Here is a 25,383-nt window from a genome sequence, read left to right as displayed (position 1 = left end):
ATCTCTGTCTTACCATTATATGATGTATGTGATACCTTGTAGTATCACCAGGCTTCTTCCATGTATACAACCTTCTTTCATGATTCTTGAACCAAGTGTTATCCATGATTAAGTTATGCTCTGTGCAAAATTCTACCAGGCGGCTTCCTCTTTCATTTCCTAGCCCCAATCCATATTCACCTACTACGATTCCTTATCTCCCTTTTCCTACTACTGAATTCCAGTCACCCATGACTATTAAATTTTCGTCTCCCTTCACTATCTGAATTATTTCTTTTATCTCATCATACGTTTCATCAATCTCTTCGTCATCTGCGGAACTAGTTGGCATATAAACTTGTACTACTGTGGTAGGTGTGGGCTTCGTGTCTATCTTGGCCTCAATAACGCGTTCACAATGCTGTTTGTAGTAGCTTACTCGCATTCCTATTTTTTATTCATTATTAAACCTACTCCTGCTTTACCCCTTTTTTATATAGTATTTATAACCCTGTATGTACCTGACCAAAACTCTTGTTTCTGTTGCCAACGAACTTCACTAATTCCCACTATATCTAACTTTAACCTATCCATACCCCTTTTTAAAATTTTTAAGCTACCCTGCATTTGGTATGTACTGTGAAATTTGCCTACGATTATTTGCTCTTAGCCGTTCACGGTCTTTTCGTGGCATATTATAAGCAGTGTTGCAGACGTGATTATTCAAATAGTCACACAGATAAGGACACCTTTTAACTCATTTGTGCGACTTTCTTACTAATTTGTTGGAGTGTTGTAGAACCTTCGTTCTCCTATCCTGTCACCTGACCCTGGGGCATCGCTGTGTAATAGTGGCCGGGAGAAATTGTCTTAGCGGTGCACTGCGCCAGAAGCCATTTCACGAACTCACAAACTCAGCCTACCGTAACAACAGTGGCAACTCGGCCTCCATACCAGTAGCGACAAGGCCTTTTCCAAACTGGCGACGAGGAGGTACAAAACTGGCGACAAGGGTTTACGTAAACATAAGCTGGACGTATTCTAAACATTGAAAATCCGCCTTAAAGGGCATGTAAGGTGAGTTGTACCTTATAAGGGTTTTAGGGTGGATTCTCGATACATATAAAATATGTTGTAAGAGAAGCAGATATCAGATTGAGATTCATTGGGAGAATACGCTACTGGATAATCAGCTCTCGAAATGCTCTTTCGGGCGGTTCTTCAGTTCAGCTCATCAGTCTAGTATCCCTACTGGGTGGCTTCTATGAGGAGATAGAGAGAATCCAAACGGGAGTGGCGCATTTCGTGATAGCTGAATGTTATATTACGTACTGGACTATATCCAATGTTATAAGAGTATATCTTTTACAAGATCTGCCTACAGACAAGATATTATCTCCAACTGTTTTTATGTTCCATGTTTTCATTTATCTGCAACAAATATTCAAAATGCTCTTCACTGGACGCTTCCAGACGATAGACTAAATTTTCGCATGGTTTTGAGGACGTGTCTGGAGTTACAGAATTCACTGTAGTTGTTGTTATGGTGCACTACAGTGCTTACAAAGTTGTTGGAAGGGGAGGTCAATAGACGCAGCCTTACACCAACCGCAAAAAAATAATGTGACACCGTGAAATTAGAGCAACAGTGAGATGCGAGATTCGTACAACTTAACGGCCGATCCATGTTTAGACTTCCGTGCTCTCGACGAAAATCATGCCACACAGTTCGCCCTGTTGAAAGGGAGAAAGCAAAACGCGCTTTTTTGTAGTATTACTGAAACCGGAAGGGGGTAAAAACCATAGTGCCCCAGAAATACCCTCAGCTACTCATTGGAAGGTATATTTCGAAGTGTATATTTAGATATCAAAGTACCGGGTGATCAAAAAGTCAGTAAAAATTTGAAAATTTAATAAACCATGGAATAATGTAGATAGCTAAAAATTAACACACGTGCTTGGAATGACATGGGATTTTATTAGAACCAAAGAAAACAAAGTTCACAAAATGTCCGACAAATGGCGCTGGACAGCAAAACGTCAGTGACTGCGCATGACAATCATGTATAAAAGGATGTGTAATGAGAGAGAGAAGCAGATGAGCCAGCAGTCGCAGCATGTTGACGCTACCTGCAAAGGCACTTTTTGTGAAGCTCTATAATCAGAATGGGGAATGTGCTAGTTCAGCGTTACGATCCTATATCCATAGAAAGGGGATCCGAATGGGTAAAGGTCCATTGACAAATACAGCTGTGGCGAGAATGATTTCGAAGTTCGAAGCCACGGGTTTTTTAGACGATAGACCCCGTAGTGGCCGACCGAGCACAAGGCGTAATGCTGCTGAGACAGTTCGGGACGAAATGGAGATTGTAGCGGGTTCTTCTATGAACGGGGGAGTCAGTCACACGTCGCACCGACATTCCTTATACTACTGTTTGGTTGGCACTTAGGCGTACCCTCCGATGCTATCCGTACCAAATCCATAGGCATCATGAACTGTTACCTGGCGATTTAGTGAAGCGGAGGGAATCTGCGGTGTGGACGTTTCAAAAGATGGCGGAAGATGACGATTGGCTCTGTAACGTGTTGTGGACCGACGAAGCTCATTTCACGCACCGAGGGTCTGCAGAATTTGGGCTATCGAAGATTCTAGAACTGTCGTGGAAACTCCATTGCACGACGAGAAAGTCATAGTATGGGTTGGATTTACCGCATCAACCGTTATCGGGCCTTTTTTCTTCGAGGAAATGTGTGATTCTGGTTTTGTAACTGCTACCATGACGGGTGAGAGGTACGCCGATATGTTACAGAATCGCATCATCCCCAGCCTGGCTGATAAACACCTGCTGGAACGTACGATATTTATGCAGGATGGCTCTCCACCTCATATTGCTAGACGCGTGAAAGACCTCTTGCGCGCGTCGTTTCGTGGTGATCGTGTGCTCAGCCGCCACTTTCGTCATGCTTTGCCTCCCAGGTCCCCAGACCTCAGTCCGTGTGATTATTCGCTTTGGGGTTACCTGAAGTCGCAAGTGTATCGTGATTGACACTGAAAGACGACATCCGACGCCAATGCCTCACCATAACTCCGGACATGCTTTACAGTGCTGTTCACAACATTATTCCTCCACTACAGCTATTGTTGAGGAATGATGGTGGATGTATTGAGCATTTCCTGTAAATAACATCATCTTTGCTTTGTCTTACTTTGTTACGCTAATTATTGCTATTCTGATCAGATGAAACTTTTGTATTTTTTTGGTTCTAATAAAACCCCATGTCATTCCAAGCATGTGTGTCAATTTGTGCCACTCTATTTACATTATTCCGTGATTTATCCAGTTTTCAAATTTATACTGACTTTTTGATCACCCGGTACATTATGGTACCTGCGAAATGGTTTCTTTAGTAGAGGCTTTCAGTCACCTCCTCACTTTCAACATTTGATCGTAAGTGTACTGTTAAAATTTTTTGTCGATCGTTTGAGTGGACGGAGAACAAGACTCCCTAGACATTATACACAGGCTTTTCTTCCAAATTTTCAGAGCCAAAACTAAGAGTGGGAAGAGGAAAAATAAGGCAGCGAACTGACCAGGGCCAGATCTGATTAATTACTTGTGTGAGGCAAGAATTATACAATGGTTATTCTTCCTAATTTTTATAGCAAACGAGTTGTCTGAAATGGACAATTGTCGTATCAAACTAACGAGTGAACAAAAAGATTTAAGAGGAATCAGGGTACGTACAAACTATATGAGTCATTTGTCGAAGAGTTAAAATATTTCACCAATAGTTGCTACTGAACTGAAATGAATAAAGCAAAAAATAAGTAACCTCTAAAGGGCAATAAAACGTTACATTTGTGTCGAAATTTTGTTCTCTTTTTCATGTTGAATAAATAAAATTAATACCAAAGTATAGTACAAATAGAAACTTCTCTGATTTCTCTTGATCTATATACCCTTAATAATAATAGACTGCCGTAGTGGCCGTGCGGTTCGAGGCGCTACAGTCTGGAATAGGGCGACCGCTACGGTCGTAGGTTCGAATCCTGCCTCGGGCATGGATGTGTGTGATGTCCTTAGGTTAGTTAGGTTTAATTAGTTCTATGTTCTAGGCGACTGATGATCTCAGAAGTTAAGTCGCGTAGTGCTCAGAGCCATTTAAACCATTAATAATAGACTCCTGGCCATTAAAATTGCTACACCAAGAAGAAACTCAGAAGATAAACGGGTATTCACTGGACAAGTATATTATATTAAAACTGACATGTGATTACATTTTCACGCAATTTGGGTGCATAGATCCGGAGAAACCAGTACCCAGAACAACCACATCCGGCCGTAATAACGGCCTTGATACGCCTGGGCTTTGAGTCAACGGAACTTGGATGGCGTGTACAGGTAGAGCTGCCCATGCAGCTTCAACACGATACCACAGTTCATCAACAATAGTGACTGGCATATTGTGACGAGCCAGTTGCTCGGCCACCATTGACCTGACGTTTTCAATTGGTGAGAGATCTGGAGAACGTGCTGGCCAGGGCAGCAGTCGAACATTTTCTGTATCCAAAAAGGCCCGTACAGGACCTGCAACATGCGGTGGTGCATTATACTGCTGAAATGTAGGGTTTCGCAAGGATCAAATGAAGGGAAGAGCCAAGGGTCGTAACACATCTGAAATGTAACGTCCACTGTTCAATGTGCCGTCAATGTGAACAAGAGGTAGCCGAGACGTGTAACCAATGGCACCTGTTACCATCACGCCGGGTGATACGCCAGTATGGCGATGACGAATACACGCTTCCAATGTACGTTCACCGCGATGTCGCCAAACACGGATGCGACCATCATGATGCTGTAACCAGAACCTGGATTCATCGGATAAAATGACGTTTTGCCATTGGTGCACCCAGGTTCGTCGTTAAGTACACCATCGCAGTGGCTCCTGTCTGTGATGCAGCGTCAAGGGTAACCGCAGCCATGGTCTGCGAGCTGATAATCCACGCTGCTGCAAACGTCGTCGAACTGTTCGAGCAGATGGTTGTTGTCTTGCAAACGCCCCCATCGGTTGACTCAGGGATCGAAACGTGGCTGCACGATCCGTTACAGCCATGTGGAAAAGATGCCTGTCATCTCGACTGCTAGTGATACGAGGCCGTTGGGATCCAGCACGGCGTTCCGTATTACCTTCCTGAACCCACCGATACCATATTCTGCTAATAGTCATTGGATCTCGACCAACGCGAGCAGCAATGTCGCGATACGATAAACCGCAATCGCGATAGGCTACAATCTGACCTTTAACATAGTTGGAAACGTGATGGTACGCATTGCTCGTCCTTACACGAGGCTTCACAACAACGTTTCACCAGGCAACGCCGGTCAACTGCTGTTTGTGTATGAGAAATCGGTTGGAAACTTTCCTCATGTCGGCATGTTGCAGGTGTCGCCACCGGCACCAACCTTGTATGAATGGTCTGAGATGCTAATAATTTGCATATTACAGCATCTTCTTCCTGCCGGTTAAATTTCGCGTCTGTAGCACGTCATCTTCGTGTTGTAGCAATTTTAATGACCAGTAGTGTAGAATACTCATCGATATTGAGTTGTATCATATTTCATGCTTACTGATCAAAATTTGAAAATAAATGAATCCGAAAAACACAGGGAAATGGTTTTTTCTAAAATTTGGAAGTAAAGTAGATCAAAGAAACATTTGCAGTGGCTTTTTGGCTATAAATGGTGTCGAGCCTCATTCGAGGACACGTAAGATATTTTCCCATCCCACTTCATTGTTTTTTCTTTTAGAAAAATCATTTCACTAAACTTTGGATGGATTTTCCTTTGTATTTTTGTCTGTCGTGAATTGGCATGAATAAAGTTTCGTTGAGACGTAATTAAGGACACAGCGTTTGGGTAAGATCCTCCAGAAGTGACATTCCACGAAAGTTGAGTAGTGTCGGCCGTCAGATACCGAACAGGCTGGCTTCCCCCACTTGGCTCTGCAGCAGCCTCGTCTCTGCTAATTAATACAAATCGGATTCCACTGTGGCGCCGCTGGAAGCGACCGCATACCCTGCCTGCCTGCTGCTGCCGACACGGTGCAAGGTGAGCGAGTAACGGAGACGGCCGGGGCGCCGTCGGAAGCCAAGCAGCAGCAGCAGCCGGACGAACCCCTCCAACTCTGCAGGAGCTGCAGAGGAATATTGGCGGTTGCAATCAGAGCCGGCGGCGCGCTACGGCTTCCCTCCAGACTTCTGCGCCGCGCGCCGGCAAAGATTGCCGGCCAGTCAGCCAGGGGGCGAGGCCAACTCCAGCGCCGCCCCGCGGGTGAAATCGGGCCGCCAACTTCCTCCCGCCGTCCTGCGCTTGGCAATATTTTCATGTTTGTTTCCCCTATGCTTTTGTTCCATACTCTTTGAGTTCCACAAATTGTTTTCTGACAACTTCTTGTTATTAGACTTCAGACTTCGTGAGTGGAAACGTAACGTAGAACTACTTTTCCAGAAATGACAGCCTTCAGGCTGCTGTTAACATTTTTATCAGCTCTACGTCGTTTAAGGAAAGTTTGGGATACAGTTTTCCAGCATAAGTAATTAAATCTTCTCGGGCATCCATCTGGATGGAGTCGTTGAAGTTCGGCAAGGTTTCAGTCTGTCACACTCATCACTTCACCAAAAGAGGATTAGACTGACACTCATTGAAACGTCACGGAATTTCCACGCAGCCACCCCTACGGAAGATCGAGAGGATATCATCAGCTGTTCCTTTAAACTTGTGTGTCTTTTATTTTACTTTTCCTAAATTATGTAGTATCCATTTCGTACCGGCGACATGCGTAACCATACTGATTCACAAGCACGTTGTTTGAAAACGAAGAGACGAAGAAATATTTTGGCGATCTAACTTCATTGGCACACACAACAGCAAAAGAACCACACTTACGCAAATTTTATCACACTAAAGAACGACGGGCTCCCGATGATGCCTCTTTCCTGCCGAATGTGTAAAACTAAGCATTGATGTTAAAACATGAGTGAAACAAAGAGTGTGTTGTTTAGAAATTAGAAATAACACCCACTTGACTGTTGCTTACAGAAGCATCAATCTCAGTCAGCTAATAAGATGTGTCATGTGGAAGGATACACGAGATTATAATTCTAAAGAGTAATATAATGTTAGGAATATACCGCCTACATTCTTATGTAACATTGCTAAATCCTTCTTATTCATACTTATAATCCTAAACTATGTAGATGAGAAATTCTATTCCTAGCAACGTGTAGCTTGAGAAGAGAAAAAAAATGGCTATCAACTTCCTACGTAATATTACTTATAAGTTAACAGCTTGGTAAATCAGAATGTAGAAGCAAACTACACGACAAAATAAACGCTGTTTGTGCCAATTTCCTTAGTAAGACTAAACATGATTTTCGACTGTCAAATTACGTCGCTGGAGTTTTGATCTATGGCGCTGGTACATACTGTGATGATTTTCCTAATGATTTTTAAATAAACACACTGCTATTTGACCTATTGTTGTTTATATAATTATGACCCAGATTTCGGACCTTTATGCCATTTCCAAGTGATTGAGTTTGTCAGTAACATATATTGCAGGATATCAATGACATAAACTCAGTAACTTCAAAATGGCATAAAAGTCCGAAACCAGGATCGTAATTAAATAAACAATACAGTCAAGTGGCGGTGTATGCATCTAAAAATTATTGAATGACTAGAATGAAATTTTCACTCTACAGCGGAGTGTGCGCTGATACGAAACTTCCTGGCAGATTAAAACTGTGTGCCGGACCGAGACTCGAACAGGGGACCTTTGCCTTGTATGACTGCTGCTCAGAAACCTCAAAAACTGTTTATATCTTAATGAACTAATGACCTTAAAAAATACCGTAGTGAATGGACACATAGTCTCAAAGTGAACTTTAAATCATTTGCCTGTTTTTCATGACCGTAGCCCTATCACGTAAATGGAATCTGATTGCTCAGTAAGCTCAGTGTGCATATCTTAATTTAAGTATACGTCTGGGTTCACTGGCAGTTATGAGTACGTCACTCGTATCAGAAAACGTCGGTTGAAATAAAATATGTGGATGTGTGCTTGTACTGGGATGCGCCAAGTTACAGGTTCATTCATCAGTAACACAGGCCACAATCTCTCGAAGAGGATTTTAAATCCTTACGAATAGTGAAACTGTAAAATGGTCGTGTCTGTTTCAATACACGAAAAAAATAGACGAATTTTCATTGTGTTTTCACAGGTAACTTGGGCTTAGTTTGGGACGACGTAAATAATCTAATAAAGCACTTTATGTACTAGTATAAGGTGCCTTTAACTGTCTAAAAAAATGTTGTTTACAAAGTTAGAGATATTTTTTGAATTTTTTGGATTTAGATATGTCCTTTTACTTAAAACTTCTAGCTAAGAGGCCTTGGTCGATATGTTAAGACATACCCTGACGTTTCATCCCCAGGCAATCGTGGAAAGTCATAAGCAAAACAAAAGTTGGCCAACTGAGAGCTCTTAGACTCATCACTTACTCTTTTTCCTGGTCTAGGGATTTAAATACTTCTTCTTTACTCCTCAGAATATTGGTGGTTATATAGAATCTAACTGCCTGACTAGTCTTTCTGTTGTAAATTTGCCGGTGTCCTGATGGAATCTAGTGGAGTTGGGTGATATTTTATTCACCTTACTAATATTGGTCGTGTTGATGACTCGTTCCCCGTTGACCGTGTCTAAAGTTTTTGTTGCAACTGAATGAAAGACAACATCTACACATCATCTACATGATTACTCTACTATTCACAATAAAGTGCCAGGCAGAGGGTTCAGTGAACCACCTTCAAACTGTCTCTCTACCGTTCCACTCTCGAATGGCGCGCGGGAAAAACGAGCACTTACATTTTTCTGTGCGAGCCCTTATTTCTCTTACTTTATCGTGATGACTATTTCTCTCTATGTGGGTGGGTGCCAACAGAATGTTTTCGCAATCGGAGGAGAAAACTGGTGATTGAAACTGCATGATAAGATCCCATCGCAACGAAAAACGCCTTTGTTTTAATGATTGTCACTCCAATTCACATATCATGTCTGTGGCACTATCTCCCCTATTTCGCGATAATACAAAACGAGCCGCCCTTCTTTGTACTTTTTCGATGCCGTCCGCCTGTCCCACCTGATGCGGATCCCAAACCGCACAGCAGTACTCCAGAATAGGTCGGACAAGTGTGGTGTAAACAGTCTCTTTAGTAGACCTGCTTCATCTTCTAAGAGTTTCGCCGAGAAATCGCAGTCTTTGGTTCGCTCTACCAACAACATTTTCTATGTGATCATTCCCATTTAGGTTATTTATAATTGTGATCCCCAAGTATTTAGTTGAATTTACAGCCATAAGATTTGTGTGACTTATCGTGTAATTTAAATTTAGCGAATTTCTTTTAGTACTCATGTGAATAACTTCATACTTTTCTTTATTCGGGGTCGATTTCCACTTTTCGCACCATATAGAAGTCTTATCTAAATCTTATTGCAATTCGTTTTGGTCATCTAAGAGGGCTACTCAGATTGTCTCGTACATCGTTAATATAGATCAGGAACAATAGAGGACCTATGACACTTACTTGGGGACCGCCGGATATTACTTCTGTTTCACTCGATGACTTTCCGTCTGTTACTACGAACTGTGACCTTTCTGACAGGAAATCATGAATCCAGTTGCACAACTCAGGAGATATACCATAGGCACGCAGTTTGGTTAGAGGCTTGTGAGGAACGATGTCGAAAGCCTTCTGTAAATCTGAAAATATGAAATCAATTTGACATCCCCTGTCGATAGGACTCATTACTTCATGAGCATAAAGAGCTAGTTGTGTTTCGCTAGAACGATATTTTCTGATTCCGTGTTGACCATGTGTCAACAAATCGTTTTCTTCTAGGTACTTCATAATGTTAGAATACAGTATATGTTCCAAAACGCTACTGCAAATCGACGTTAGTGATATGCAGCTGTAATTCAACGGATTACTCCTACTTCCCTGTTTGAGTATTGGTGTGAGTTGAGCAATTTTCCAGTCTTTAGGTACGGATCTTTCTGTGAGCGAGCGGTTGTCTGTAATTGCTAATTATGGAGCTGTTGTATCAGCATACTCTGAGAGGAATTTAATGCATATATTAATGCATACATGAATTTAATGCATAGTGGAAATTAATACATATATACCGGCAATTTCAAGGAATTGTCAGTTTATTGCGTACGTTCGTGACACAAATACACTTCCTCTGATCTAGAAATAACTCGATTTATAAAAGCAGAAGTAGTTGCGTTTGAGAAATTTGATTGATAACTGCGTAATGCACCAGGTATTCAGATGATAAATATAAAATTGGAAAAAATATGAAATCTTGAGAGTTTACATGCACTCACATTTTCAACGGTAGAGAATCTAATGTCTGTGTGAGTAGCTTGAGTGCATTGTCTGACTTATTAAGGAGTGTGGCAAAGCTCTCTGCGAAGTAAATTTGTCACGGCCGCGCGCTGGAGCCCAGCCAAGTGCGTGAAGGGTGCTTCTTTCTGGGCGACGTTCTGCGTCCCCAGAGTCTCGTCCATAAAGCTGGCACACGCGGGGCATTCCCGCAGAAAATGCGCGGCGCGGCGCAGCGGCGTTCAGGCACGCGGAATGTGGCCAGTGAGGCGCCGTGCTTTGCGACAGGTGGCGGACGCAGCGGGGGCGGCGGAGGCGGGAGGCGCGCCGCAGCGGGCGCGGGGGCAGCGGGCGCCTGGGCTCCTGCAGACGCTGCGCGGCGACGTCACGACGCCGCGCCACTACCTGGGCTTCAACGTCTGGCTGTGCCGGCTCGTTGGGCTGCTGCCACGGCCAGGTGAGCTCTGTCCCCGAGAGCTTCCAGTGCGCGAAACCTGAACTGGAAGGAAGCCTTTCACATGGTGCCGGCAATGTCAAAAGCGTCCCAGATCTATAGCAAACCTACATCTTCCGACGTAACTATTCTTGCCGCATCCTAAGTCATCCTGAACACGAAAAGGCTTTCTTTCGTTCTGCAATAAACAGACCTGATGAACTGCCACTACAGGGTAAAAAAGAAAAGGAACTCCGCTGATTCTGAAACCTTCTTCTCCCATCTGTAAGAAAATCTTGACACAGCTAACATAACGATCAAAGTGTTCCCAAAAACTGTAAGGTGTCAGGCAAATCCAACACTTTCCATGAAAACCCTGACATTATAGCAAATTCGGCAGTATGTCACATAGCTCCTAATAAATCCTGACATTAAATTTACCAAAGTAATACGATCAACGAGTGAGCAAATGGAATATCACAGACTAACACAAGAACGTCTAAATGCATGTCATACCTTCCCACCATGAAACAGACGCAGTTACGAGGGGAGAAACGAGAACAGAAGCCGAGAGCAGTGTAGGCTATAAGCCCCTACGATAGGAGCAGGACAATGGGACACCCGCATTGTCAGCACGCCGCCAAGAGGTCCATCCCCAGCCCATGTTAAAAGATAGAGCCCTCCAGAAGAGCAGTATAGATCTTATGATAACACGAAAAGGGCCACACCAACTGCAAGTTTTAGCATGAGACTATATGCGTCTCTGTTACGTAGCAAACGTTAAGAGCATTGCCCCACCACAAAAAGTATAACATTTCTCATTGGATAGACAGAACTTTTGTAGGCATAGCTTAAGGTTAACAATGAGACGCTGATTGGTCAGTTGAAAACACAGCCAGATACCCTTTTCTCAAACCAACTTTGGTAAACAGTAGTAAGGATAAGTTCGAGAAAGTTGCTACCGAGACGGCGAGGTGTGTGGAGCTGCGCCGCCAGCCGCCCCTGACGCTGCCTAACCACCAACAAGGTAATGAATGCACGCGATGCTGCATAAGAGCACATAAGGCTTCACTCAGAACTGCAGAAGTCTTATCTGTTACATCCCTTTTTTACGTAATACTAGTGTTGATCGTCAATTAAACTTCGTGGTATTCGCATTTGCTACTAGATGTTAAAATCTGAAATGCGATGATTTTTCTGTTATATAATTATTGAGAAGCCACATCAGCCACTGGAATTTATGACAAGTTAAATAAGTAATTAAAGATAATTGAGGGTCACTATAGACCATTTTTGATAGTTTCCCCTTTTATGAAACTTAAGTTAAACCTAGATTATAGATGTGATATGGCATATGTCATCCTTCGATCCATTAAAGATCTTGGAAACCCATTCAGGGAATATTCGTTCACTTTTTTGTTGAATGCAGTTGGTTTTTATCATCAAGTATTAAAATAATTCTTTTGATCAATAGTACAATTTATCAATAATAATAATTCCAATGGTAAACTTAACCGATTTTTCGACGTTATTTTACCAGCTAACTAAAAATAGAAAAGCATAGAATCATTTCCACTAAATTTATTTGGTATTAAAATTCTTGTACAGGGAGTGCAGTGGAGCTGACGTTGAAATCATTAAGTATTTGATTATATCATCGGTAGTCTCACTGAACTCTTCTGAACTCTACATGTCACGTGTGGTCTGGCGTCTCCTTAGCTGCAACAGGTCCCAGGTTCAAGCTTGTCAATTCCCTAAAAAACACGCTCAGAGCGTCGTTGCGCGAAAGTGGTAGGGAGACACGACTTAGAACAAACAGACACCACGCAGAATTTTAGAAAACATCAAAAATATATTTTCAGTTCGTTGAAGATCCACGGAGAGCGTGGGCCATGGAAGGACTTCCGGGTTACGATCGTTCTCTTTCGTCACTTTACATCGTATCCCCATTCGTAAAGTACTTAATATATTACTTACTCAATTGGATGTCACGCAGGCTGTTTGGAAAGTAAGGTTCGGTCGGGTGCAAATTGTAAGCCACAGAGGGAATCCGATGTGTGTGTGTGTGTTCGTGTGTGTGTGTGTGTGTGTGTGTGTGTGTGTGTGTGTGTGTGCGTGTGCGTGTGTAAATTCGTAGGGGATCAAACTGCTGAGGTCATCGATTCCTAGACTTAAGCAGTGCTTAAGCTATCTTCAACCAACTTAAAATAACGACGTACACACCCATGCCCGAGGGACTCGAACATCTGGCGGGAGGGCCCACGCAATCCGTCACATGGCGCCTTTAACCGCGCAGCCACTCGGGGCCGCGGGATCCGATGAAGCTTTGCACAAATCTTTTGGGCAGTGTCTTGAGTATGTCGGTTCTGAGCGCGCAGTGGCCGCTTGAAGATGCCTAGCAAACAGTGATTCTTTCTACTGTTTAAATAACAGTCGTAGGTTGCAGAATGTGCTTTATTAAGAACGATGTTTACGCTCGGATAGCTCGTCGTCAGGTCATCTGAAAGTAATGGCTACAGCCCCTCCATCACTGACAAATTATACGTGCACTAGACATCGCCACGCGACCGAGAAAGCACCCTCGGTCCTGCGCCTCAAAATAAAAGGTCAGCAAAGTTTCGATTTTTAGGTAATGTGTCCTATGCCCGAACTAAACGCTTTCGTGGTCAGAATATAAGAACAGTTCATACCACATACAATAAAATCCCGTATCAATATATTCAAAATGGTTCGAATGGCTCTGAGCACTATGGGACTTAACATCGGAGGTCATTAGTCCCCTAGAACTTAGAACTACTTAAACCTAACTAACATAAGGACATCACACACAACCATGCCCGAGCCAGGATTCGAACCTGCGACCGTAGCGGTGGCGCGGTTCCAGACTGAAGTACCTAGAACCGTTCGGCCACACTGACCGGGTCAATGAATTCACAATAGGCGTCCACAGAAACGTAAATATGCTGCCTCTAGCTTATATATTATCGAGTGCTGTGAATATCAAGCAGCTGATAAAGGCCAATCGGGAGGGGCTTCCAAGATTAGGTTTCAGGAGCATTTACTCACTAAGAAGGAACAGGTTAAGCATAATTTCGCCTTCGCTAAGCAAAGTAATCCAGTGGCCATCAGCCACATATGCTCGGAAACGTACGGGTTTTGCACCACGTTTCCAAATGTAAGAGCCTCAGTCTGCTTGAAGAGATCGAAATTGTTAAACATTCACGCGCTAAGAAGGATACATTACTCAATGATTAGTTATGCAGCAAGAATCATGTTTTCTATTATTGCATGTTTCCCATTTATAGACAAATTTATTAGTTTTTAACTGTTCATTACCAGGGCCTCGGTCGCTTGTCACGAGCATGCAGTTGTATTTTACCTTTTTGGCATTATTATCGTTCAGCTACAGATTTGTAGTCTAATCTTCATTTTATTGCTCTACGTATTGTATTTCATTATTGTCGTACAACGCATTTGACCATAAGGGTTTCCTATGTTTCAGTGCACAGTTTCCGGTCTAGCATGTTCTACAATGTGTACGATATATTCCCTTATCATCTATTAGGTTTTATTTGTTTTCTAATTCATCCATTACAATTTGAATTTTACGCCGTTATCACAATGTAAACCTTACGACGGCACCGCATGTCAACTGTTATTTCAAATAGCCCAATGTCTTGCATGAGCTCGTATCTTCCGTGCGTGTACTCCATATGAAAACGGATGGGCCTCTCGGGTCGTTGTAGAGTGTGGGCTGTTCACTGTTTGCTCGCAAAGTCCTGTACTGCGCTGCTAAGCCTGCCGTCTCCTCCATGAGGGAATATGCACTTTTTGGTTTCTCCTTCACTCTCTACTAATGCCTGATCCCAGTGATTTTATTGCACTATTTTTAAATATTTTTCCATATAAGTTCTTACTTAGTATTTTTTATGCGGTATTATGCCTTTTTGACGAATGATTTTGGGAAGACAATTTCTGATCTTTTACGTGAGGTAATTACGTTTCTCTATACTATTTTATTCGGTCGGTTTTCGAAGCTTATTTTGCTTTTCAGTAGTCCAGAATAGGACCACGCCGGATGTGTTGCAATATCGGTGTCCCTTTATATTTTCCAGGAAAGCTGATGATGCCCTACCTGAGCGAAACGTGTCGTTCTGAAGTTAGTAGTGAACATACTGCAACCTACAACTGTTTTTTAATTAGAACCAATAGAAGGATGGTGTACCACCACGCCAAGATGGGACAGAATAATCTTCAGCGATTTTTGTTGTTGTTGTTGTAGGTTTCGCAGAACCAATACTACCTTGTTGCTGGACTTTTTTAGTGTAAAGGGTGTAGGGGTAGTTTTCTGTTCATTTCCACTAGAAAGGATATTAGGTACTATGTCCTTTAACCCTCCTAAGGAGTTTGTTTATATTTCTGTCACATTACGTTACATTACTTTTTCTCCTTTTTTGCTTATAAACATGCGTTACTTCGTTATGTCTTTGGGCTGTCTCGATGATGGTGCGGGGGACTCTGAAGCGATGCCACCTCTCGGGGACGACAAGATTCCACATAATCAAGATGTTTCGTACTGGTCCTTGAAGCCTCAATGGTAGCGAGCAACTTTTGTGTCTATTATACGATTATTTCACTGATGGTCTCCACGTGCAATTCCTGACTGAGACCCTGATCCTTGCCCATCTAAGTGCTCCAAGCATTAACCGTAGGCATCGGTTTTGTATAGTTTTCAGCGGTTTGAGGTAGCATCCATATGACATTGGTGGCAGGTTTGTTGTTCGGTAGAGACATAGCTTGCCCATCACTTTCAGATGTTGACTCGACAATAGAGGGTATAATTGGTGAAACAAGTGCATGATGCTGTTGCAATTACCCTGAACGTCGTCGTTGAAGCTGAGTTTCCGGTTCAGTATCACTTCCAGATATTTCACCCGATGTGTCAAAGGAAGTGCGATGGTGTGCAGTGTCAGGTACTCTCTTAGTTGGGGCTGACGTCAAGTAAACATAAATGCCAGCAAATGCTGAGTTCCGCCAACTATGAGTGTCAGGAGAGAGACGACGCCTCATGTATTGCAGACAACGACATGTTTACATTTTCATGGGAATTCTCGGCAATGAAGATGCTCATGCAGCGTTTTCAATGGAAAGTGTACAATCACCTACAATACAGCCCGTAAGTGGCTCTCCCTGAGCTTCATCATATGAGACGCTGGCTATGAGGACAATTTTCTGGCTCACACAACTAGCTGTGGACCAGCGTGGAGAATTGGTGGAAAGCACAGGCTGCTGCCTTGTATGATGAGAGTGTTGTAAATTTGGTACACCTCTACGACACATTTCAAAGTCAGAACAACGCCTACGTTGAGAAGAAACAGCGAAGTGTAGGTAACTGTTGAAAAAAGAAAAGTTTTTCAGTGTGTTTTCGAAATCGCGATCGATCAGATCTGCTTTCCTCAATAATCCTCGTATTTCCAAGGAATAATTTATCAATCGCGCATTCTACATGGATTATTGGTCCTGAAGCAACCCATGAAAAAAGTGCTACCACCGATTATTTTTCAAAAGATTCTTAAATCACTGATGTTATTCGTCAATGTTGCGGACGTCGATCCATCCTACGATGCACAAATTAGGATGCTCGTTGAAAACTGTCAAATTTCCCATTTCACTGTAGTCGAGTAAAACCTGCCGCCGATGCATTTTTTTCTCCAAGTCTTTCCTCGAAGACAATATTATGACTCGACAACAATTGAGAGTAGACCGCTTTCCAATCTGGACTCACTTTTGCGATATAATAGACCCAGAAAGGAAGCTGTCAAAATAGGCGATCAGCAGACCAAATCGATCGCTGTACAGCCAGAGTGAATAGGCTGCATCCGCGACATTACTAAGCTGATCAACGTCGCTTTAGATGCATCTTCATCAAAGACTTATATCTTAAGACACTACCGGTTCATTTAGCTAGAATACGGAACTCTGAGTGATCCAAATAACGTACTTTCTTGACCACTGGAACCACGTGTCGTGCCCGCGATGGAATAAGACCTGTATACTACTCCACGGACTGAAAGTTACAGCCGGCCGCTGTGGCCGAGTGGTTCTTAGTGCTTCAGTCCGGAATCACGCTGCTGTTACGGTCTCAGGTTCGAATCCTGCATCTGGCATGGCTGTGTGTGATGTAGAAAACCGTCTATTACAGCTACAACTAACACCAGGTAGCTGGGTACAAAACATAAATACAATGTCTTTAACATACAAAGTCCTATGTGGATCCAACCCAAAGCCATTTTTTGCAATTTCAGTCTACGACAATTATTTCAATGCCACTGTTTTCCATATTGAAAATTCAGTGATATTACTACAGCTCTTATCCGACGGAAATGCTCACAGGTCTGCTAAATTCAGTTTTGAGCAGTGAAGTTATATGATACTTTAAATGTAAAAAGAAGGATCTGGCAGACAATTCCTAAGTTCTGCAGTTCTACAAACTTCCGGATGTGGCTGCCAGACGAGAGAATCATTTTAATTATCGCTCGAAACTACCTTCGTCAACATGCTGAACCAGCACACAGCAGCTGTAGAGCAACTCTTACATCTAGCTCCGTGGATCCGACTCCGATAGTTTGTTACCCCATTTTTCCATGCAGTTTCAACTGAAAGTAAAGTACATCCCTGTGCATCCGGCATTTATCATCAATGCACAACCAACTTTTAATAGACAATTCTTCACCGTCTAAATGAAGTGTGGGACCCAGGGGAAGCAGCTAGGGGTATAAAACAGCTCCACCATTCTTAAAATTCTTCCATAATTTTGGAGAAAGCAGTGATATAGACCAGTCAGGAAAAAAATTTTTCATACAACAACTCAAATGTACTGAGGAGAGTACAACAAAGTTTCTTTAACGATTTACATATTCTTGTGTTTTAATATGACATTCTAATTTTTCTTTGTTATACACTGAGAATTCCTAGAAAGCCGACTGTTCGCTGCAACGTTGATGTTTGGCTAAAACTCGAATATTTCACTGAATCATTAAGTCCAAATCACATATCTTGCAACATTTGGCTAGCCAACTTTCCTTAAATAAAATAATATTCATAAAAGCCTTACTACTAAAAACAAAAACCACTTCCATGACTAAGGAGGTGCATTAATTTCACCAAACAATGTTTTTAAGTTTGGTTAACCACGTTGATAATGAAAAATATTCATAAAACCGTTGCTACTAGAACATAAAAATGTGACAAATAGCCCCTAACATGAGGCCGCTTTAATTCTGCGTATGAATCAGATAGACTCGAGCACATCAAAGGATTTTAACCAAAACAATAGATCCACGGGACAGAAAATGATATAGAAATGTACTCTACTTTGCACTGCAATTTAAACTTCAGATACCGTAACTCTTCACCGGAAAGATGTATTCACAATACAGTAACAACGTAACCCGATATGCAAGTGGGCGGTGGGCGGGGAGGGCCTTAAATATCACGCTGCCACCGTGGTACTGGGATCAGTGATTGCTAGCGTCGACCACTGCCAATGATCTGCAACATAAATCACACCAGCGGCACACAATATTCTGAGGCATGAGACACGCAATCTTATCTAGAGAACAGGTTACCAATAACTTTCAGTGATATACGTCACAACTAAATGCAACCACAATTAACCTCCATGAGTTTCTTGGCCAGTCACCGCCCATACAATTTAATGAACCAATTGTTTAAAACCACCAATGAAAAAATGGCCTATACTTTAAAAAGACACACAATTATCTCGGTGCATATTTAAACGCCAGACTACAATAATGAACTACAAGGTAGAATGGGAGAAACATCCCGGCGTGGCTTGGAAAGCCATACACCGACTTACGCACTAATTGTTGCACTTCTAGCTACGTATGCAGCCATGCGTCGTGTCTGTTTGTTGGGCGAAGCTACACTTCCTTAACTGCCGTCTAGATATCAAGTCACGACACCGAACTGAGTGGTAAGCAGCTAGAACAGTCCCTAATAGTTTTAGTGCATTGGAATATTCAGTTAAGATGCACACAACCCACCGAAGCAACTCGACGACTCCAATTGTAACAGACTCAAAGGAACTTGTCCTTCCAACCTCTAGGAAAACCCCATCACCATGGGCAATGGAGGTGCCTTGCACGATTAAACACGTCGTAGCGGCTGGCCACGCTCCTTCGTGATGCCGACTCGGCCTCTCGGCGTGCTACATACGAACACAGTGTGACGTCACTCCACCTCACACCGCGGATACCCGCACCCGCCTCTCACAGAGCGCGCGCGCTGCCGTTAAATCCCGCCGCCAGAGATGTGAAGAAGGCAAATAAGCATCGAAGTCGACTCAAGGATCTAGATGACAATCGTTGGAAACTGGCGTCAGGAACGCACCAGCTCGCTCGTAATTTTCCCCAAAAATTAACTTATAAGGATAGCTGTCTCAATCGAACACTAAATCAAATGCTCTAAATTACTCCTGTCTTACCTATTTGCTCTTACCCTATCGCAGTCAATCACGCCTCTTTGTTTTCCCTACTCTTTATTCTTTGTGTTCGGTACGTTCGTCTTTCTTTCCTACTCCGCCGGCCGGTGTGGCCGTGCGGTTCTAAGCGCGTCAGTTTGGAACCGCATGACCGCTACGGTCGCAGGTTCGAATCCTGCCTCGGGCATGGATGTGTGTGATGTCCTTAGGTTAGTTAGGTTTAAGTAGTTCTAAGTTCTAGGGGACTGATGGCCTCAGTAGTTAAGTCCCATAGTGCTCAGAGCCATATCTTCCCTACTATCCCACAACTTTTGCAACGACATTTACTATCACCGCTCTCAGTTCAAATGTACCAGGTGGCTATAATTAAAGTGCAGCTACTTACAGAGGTTTAGTGAAGGTTGTAATTGCCATATGACAGCGAAACTCGGTAGATATTCTCATGCGTTAATGTGGAATTTATGTACGCTGGAAAAAAAATTAGTTCCAATTTTAGCCACCAAGTGCATATCTGGCGCTGTTAATACAGGAAAGACGTATAGAAATTTTTCCATGTGTAGTGGATTAGGAACGAGACGTGGGCGGAAAAAGTGAAAGGAGTGGGAAATACATATCGCCGATGTCATTATTAACTGCCGCTTACACAATGTGTTCAGTATGAGGACCGGCGACATGGACAAGTTGCTCTATTGCATCAAATTTCCATATGGTGGTAAGAATTGGAACCATTTTTTTCCAGCGTAAATCGGTTCCGCATTAACGCATTAGCATGTCTACCATGTTTCACTGGCATATGGTAATTACAGCTCCCACTGGGCCCTGCCTGCCTGTAATTTATTTTCGTTGACTTTCTTTTCTTGAAGAAATATAGATTTTTGCCCTTTACAGCCATTACTGTTTTCACTTTACACAGATTAAAGCATCTAGCAACGGTGCTGTAGCACACAGTCCGATAGTAACTGTGCGCCTGACTGGGTCTCGAACCCAGAGCCATTGCCTTTCGTGGGAATTGTTGTACCTACTGAGATATCCAGGAACCGTTTACGAACCACTGGCGAGTATCTTCCCTCCTACGTGCCGAACTCGTAGAGGAGGGTCATACGTGCTTGACTTAAAAGTAGAGGTATTGGCTGCGAAGGCAAAGTTTCTGGGTTACAGCAACAGTCCGGCACACAGTAGCCATCGGTTAGGGAGTTTCGGTTTAGTGCTCACTCCGCTGGCTAATGGAAATTCATTTCACATTATTATCAGATTATTATAGATATTAATCAGGTTGGACCGTTCTGGAACATGTCATTGACAACATGGGACATTTTCTGATTATTATCTAAACCTTTCGTTGTGAACTTATTACCTCCATTCTCTCAGGATGGAATCCAAATCGCTCACCAGATCAAGTTGTTCCTGCGTTGCCCAGTTTTTCCGCCATGCGAAATGTCCATTCGTGAATTTTCTGCATAAAAATGCTTATTATTCGATTTTAGCTTTACAGCATGTTCCGCAGAATTACACAATCTGAACAGTTAATCTGAGTTTTTCCATTCATGTATTATCTAATGAATTTTATCCTGCACTCGCATGGATAGCTGTGCATTTTAAAACGGTGCTTCAGAGACGGGGAGATGCGCCAGCCCAGACCGAGTCCGCCCGGTGCTGCGAATTAACGACGAGGGCTGGTGTGTCGGCCAGCCTGAATGTGGTGTTTAGGTGGTTTTCCACATTCAACTACGTGAATACCGGGAAGGTACCTAGGTCCCGCTTCAGTTACACGAATAACAAACAATTAAAAATTTCTTTCAGTTTCGCATGAATAACGCAGCAAGCAGACAAAATGGCTCTGAGCGCTATGCGACTTAACTTCTGAGGTCTGCAGTCGCCTAGAACTTAAAACTAATTAAACCTAACTAACCTACGGACATCACACACATCCATGCTCGAGGCAGGATTCGAACCTGTGACCGTAGCGGTCGCTCGGCTCCAGACTGTAGCGCCTAGAACCGCACGGTCACTCCGACTGGCGCAAGCAGACAGTTGGCGTACACATATTCCCTCCGGAGGGGTACAGAAGCGGTGGCTTGAGGGCATCTGGGCAACCCTTAAATTGACCATCCTACCTCCGTTAATAACCGTCCCGAGCCTATGACAATTCGGGTGAAAAGCACAAGAAAAAGAAGGAGAAACATTTTAGCCTGTTTTTCTTTTTCCGTATCCAATTATACGGCGGTGTACTTTTCACTTCGAGACTATTGCATTTACAGTATAATTTGGGTTTAAAAGGTTCCTAATTACTTTTCGTTCTGCCTTTTGGACTTCTTCAGTATATCTCTTTCCGTTAAAAATTGTTTCAGGTCCATAAAGACACTCGGGCTTGGTGAATGTGATGTAGTGTCTACGTTGTGTATCTTAAGATAAATTTCTTGTAAGAGTCGTCCCTTGTGAGTCAGAAAGCTGCTTCAGATTTTATGACAAAGAGTATCGTAATCACTATTTCCCTTCACAGTTTCCTGAAGAGTTTCAACTAAATATTTGAAGTGGAAAACTCTCTATTTTTCCCGTATTTAGTATTACGAATTTTGGGTCCCACTTTGTTGCTAGACGAGCACTGACGTTGCACTTACATTTGGAGGAACACTCTTTTTACCATTTCCTTAAGAGTTTTTAATGTTGTTTAAGTGTGCTGTCGTAGAATCTCCAGTCCATCTGCAGTAGGTTGGAGAATGTCGTAATATTTTTTCTTTTCTATTTCATTGGTTCGCCAATTTTAAGCCCCGATTTTAGTTTTCGCCTCTCTTGGACCACTTTCTCTAAACACAGTACAAGCGCTTTGGTAGGAGTTTATCATCTTTCCTCACTCCTCTTCTAATTACAAAACGATGCGACATTCCACCTTGATTTCTTTTTTTTGCAATTTGTACGGTTAAGTGTTTCAATATGATTGTGATTGCTATTATTTTTATCTTTCTTTCTTTTCTCAGACGTTATGTCTGGTCAAAAATGGAAAGCGACGCGGACCTTGCTCTAGCGTGACTTCCTTTTAACTGTAAGGTATATGTTACATTGCATTTAGGAACTTTCTGGTAATTGAACATGTATCAATAATTACAGATTTCTGTAGCTGTATATATAAGTTTGTATGTAGCTGTATTGCGTTGATGTACTGGTGGATATTGTGTGGTATGACTCCTGTAGTTGATAGTATAATTGGTATAATGTCAACTTGATCCTGATGCCACATCTCCTTGACTTCCTCAGCCAGTTGGATGTATTTTTCAATTTTTTCTCCTGTTTTCTTCTGTATATTTGTTGTATTGGGTATGGATACTTCGATTACTTGTGTTAATTTCTTCTTTTTATTGGTGAGTATGATGTCAGGTTTGTTATGTGGTGTTGTTTTATCAGTTATAATGGTTCTGTTCCAGTATAATTTGTATTCATCATTCTCCAGTACATTTTGTGGTGCATACTTGTATGTGGGAACATGTTGTTTTATTAGTTTATGTTGTATGGCAAGTTGTTGATGTATAATTTTTGCTACATTGTCATGTCTTCTGGGGTATTCTATATTTGCTAGTATTGTACATTCGCTTGTGATGTGATCTACTGTTTCTATTTGTTGTTTGCAAAGCCTTCATTTATCTGTTGTAGTATTGGGATCTTTAATAATATGCATGCTGTAATATCTGGTGTGTATTGTTTGATCCTGTATTGCAATCATGAATCCTTCTGTCTCACTGTATATATTGCCTTTTCAAAGCCATGTGTTGGATGCGTCTTGATCAATGTGTGGCTGTATTAGAAGATACAGGTGCTTGCCTTGTAGTGTTTTCTTTCTCCAATTTACTTTCTTCGTATCTGTTGATGTTATGTGACCTAAAGGGTTGTAGAAGTGGTTATGAAATTGCAATGGTGTAGCTGAAGTATTTGTAAGGGTGATTGCTTTGTGTATTTTGCTAGTTTCTGCTCATTCTAGAAAGAATTTTCTTAAATTGTCTACCTGTCCATAATGCAGGTTTTTTTATGTCGATAAATCCCCTTCCTCCTTCCTTCCTGCTTAATGTGAATCTTTCTGTTGCTGAATGTATGTGATGTATTCTATATTTGTGGCATTGTGATTGTGTAAGTGTACTGAGTGCTTCTAGGTTTGTGTTACTCCATTTCACTACTCCAAATGAGTAGGTCAATATTGGTATAGCATAAGTATATACAGCTTTTGTCTTGTTTCATGCTGTCAGCTCTGTTTTCAGTATTTTTGTTAGTCTTTGTCTATATTTTTCTTTTAGTTCATCTTTAATATTTGTATTATCTATTCCTATTTTTGTCTGTATCCTAGATATTTATATGCATCTGTTTCTTCCATCGCTTCTATGCAGTCGTTGTGGTTATCCAATATGTAATCTTCTGGTTTAGTGTGTTTTCCCTTGACTATGATATTTTTCTTAGATTTGTCTGTTCCAAAAGCCATATTTATATCATTGCTGAATACTTCTGTTATCTTTAGTAACTGGTTGAGTTGTTGATTTGTTGCTGCCAATAGTTTTAGATCATTCATGTATTGCAAATGTGTGATTTTTTGTGGGTATGTTCCAGTAATATTGTATCCATAATTTGTATTATTTAGCATGTTGGATAGTGGGTTCAGAGCAAGGCAGAACCAGAGAGGACTTAATGAGTCTCCTTGCTATATTCCACGCCTAATCTGTATTGGCTGTGATGTGATATTATTTGAATTTGTTTGGATATTAAGTGTGGTTTTCCAATTTTTCATTACTATGTTTAGTAACTGTATCAATTAGGAACTACTTTGTATATTTCCAATATTTGTAGTAACCATGAGCGGGGTACACTATCAAAAGCTTTTTGGTGATCAATGTATGTGTAGTGTAGCGACGTCTAGTTTTAGCTTGATATGCCACCACTGCATCTACTATCAGTTGATCTTTACATCCTCGTGCTCCTTTGCAACAGCCTTTTTGTTCTTCATTTATAATTTTGTTCTGTGTTGTATGTGTCATTAATTTCTGTGTAATGACTGAAGTTAATATTTTGTATATTGTTGGTAGGCATGTTATGGGGCGATCCTTAGCTGGGTTTGCCGAGTCTGCTTGATCTTTAGGTTTCAGATAAGTTATTCCATGTGTAAGTGTATCAGGGAATGTGTATGGGTCTGCAATGTAACTGTTAAATAATTTAGTTAAATGTGAATGTGTTGAGGTGAATTTCTTTAGCCAGAAATTTGCTGTTTGATCTTTTGCAGGGGCTTTCCAATTGTGAATAGAATTAATTGCTTGGGTGACTTCAGGTTGCAAAATTATCACTTCAGGCATTTGTGGTATTATCTTGTATGCGTCTGTTTCTGCTTGTATCCACCGTGAATTCCTGTTATGCTGTACCGGGTTTGACCATATGTTGCACCAGAAGTGTTCCACGTCTGTTATGTTTGGTGGATTGTCTATTTTAATGTGTGTGTTATCTATTGTCTGGTAAAATTTCTTTTGGTTTGTGTTGAATATTTGGTTTTTTTTCCTTCTATTTTCACTTTTTTTGTATCCTTTACGTCGTTTAGCCAATGCTTGTATTTTCTGCTTCTTTTCAACTAATTGCTCTATCGCTTCTTGTTGTGAGATTTTACCTAACCTTCTTCGTTTTTTGTGTGACATTTCATTTCTTATAAATTGTGTTAGCTGTCTGATGTCTTTTCTCAGTTTTTCTATTCTAGTCTGTAGCCTGTGTTGCCATGCTGGTTTTGTGGGTTTCTTCTGTGTGTTGTTTGGTTCTGATCTCTGCCTAGTGTGTATATTTAGTGTAGTGAGTGCTCCTATATAAACCAGTAGTTGTAATTCTTCCATAGTTGTATTTTCATTTATTTTGTTGTGTATGATAGTGTTGATAGTTGTTATTGTTGTTTCGACTTGTGGGTTATTTGGTGGTCTATGCAAGAATGGTCTAATGTCTGTATTTGTGTCTTTGTATTCTATATATGTCAACTGAAATTTTTCTTCTATATCTAACATGTGTGTCGT

General features: G+C 41.8%; 1 protein-coding gene across 1 annotated transcript in view; it reads left to right on the top strand.

Moving 5' to 3' along the window:
* LOC124623099 (odorant receptor coreceptor-like) overlaps window positions 1-25,383 on the top strand; it is a 108,977-nt gene that overhangs the window by 28,496 nt on the left and 55,098 nt on the right. Inside the window, exons 2-3 of the mRNA XM_047148890.1 lie at window positions 6,205-6,353; window positions 10,716-10,884. Of these exons, the coding sequence (XP_047004846.1) occupies window positions 6,205-6,353; window positions 10,716-10,884 (318 nt within the window). The remainder of the gene's footprint in view (window positions 1-6,204; window positions 6,354-10,715; window positions 10,885-25,383) is intronic.

This window comes from Schistocerca americana, chromosome 7, assembly GCF_021461395.2.
Source record: "Schistocerca americana isolate TAMUIC-IGC-003095 chromosome 7, iqSchAmer2.1, whole genome shotgun sequence".
Lineage (NCBI taxonomy): Eukaryota > Metazoa > Arthropoda > Insecta > Orthoptera > Acrididae > Schistocerca > Schistocerca americana.
The sequence above is the reverse complement of the archived record's forward strand: the minus strand, read 5'-3'. Positions and strand labels throughout refer to the sequence as shown.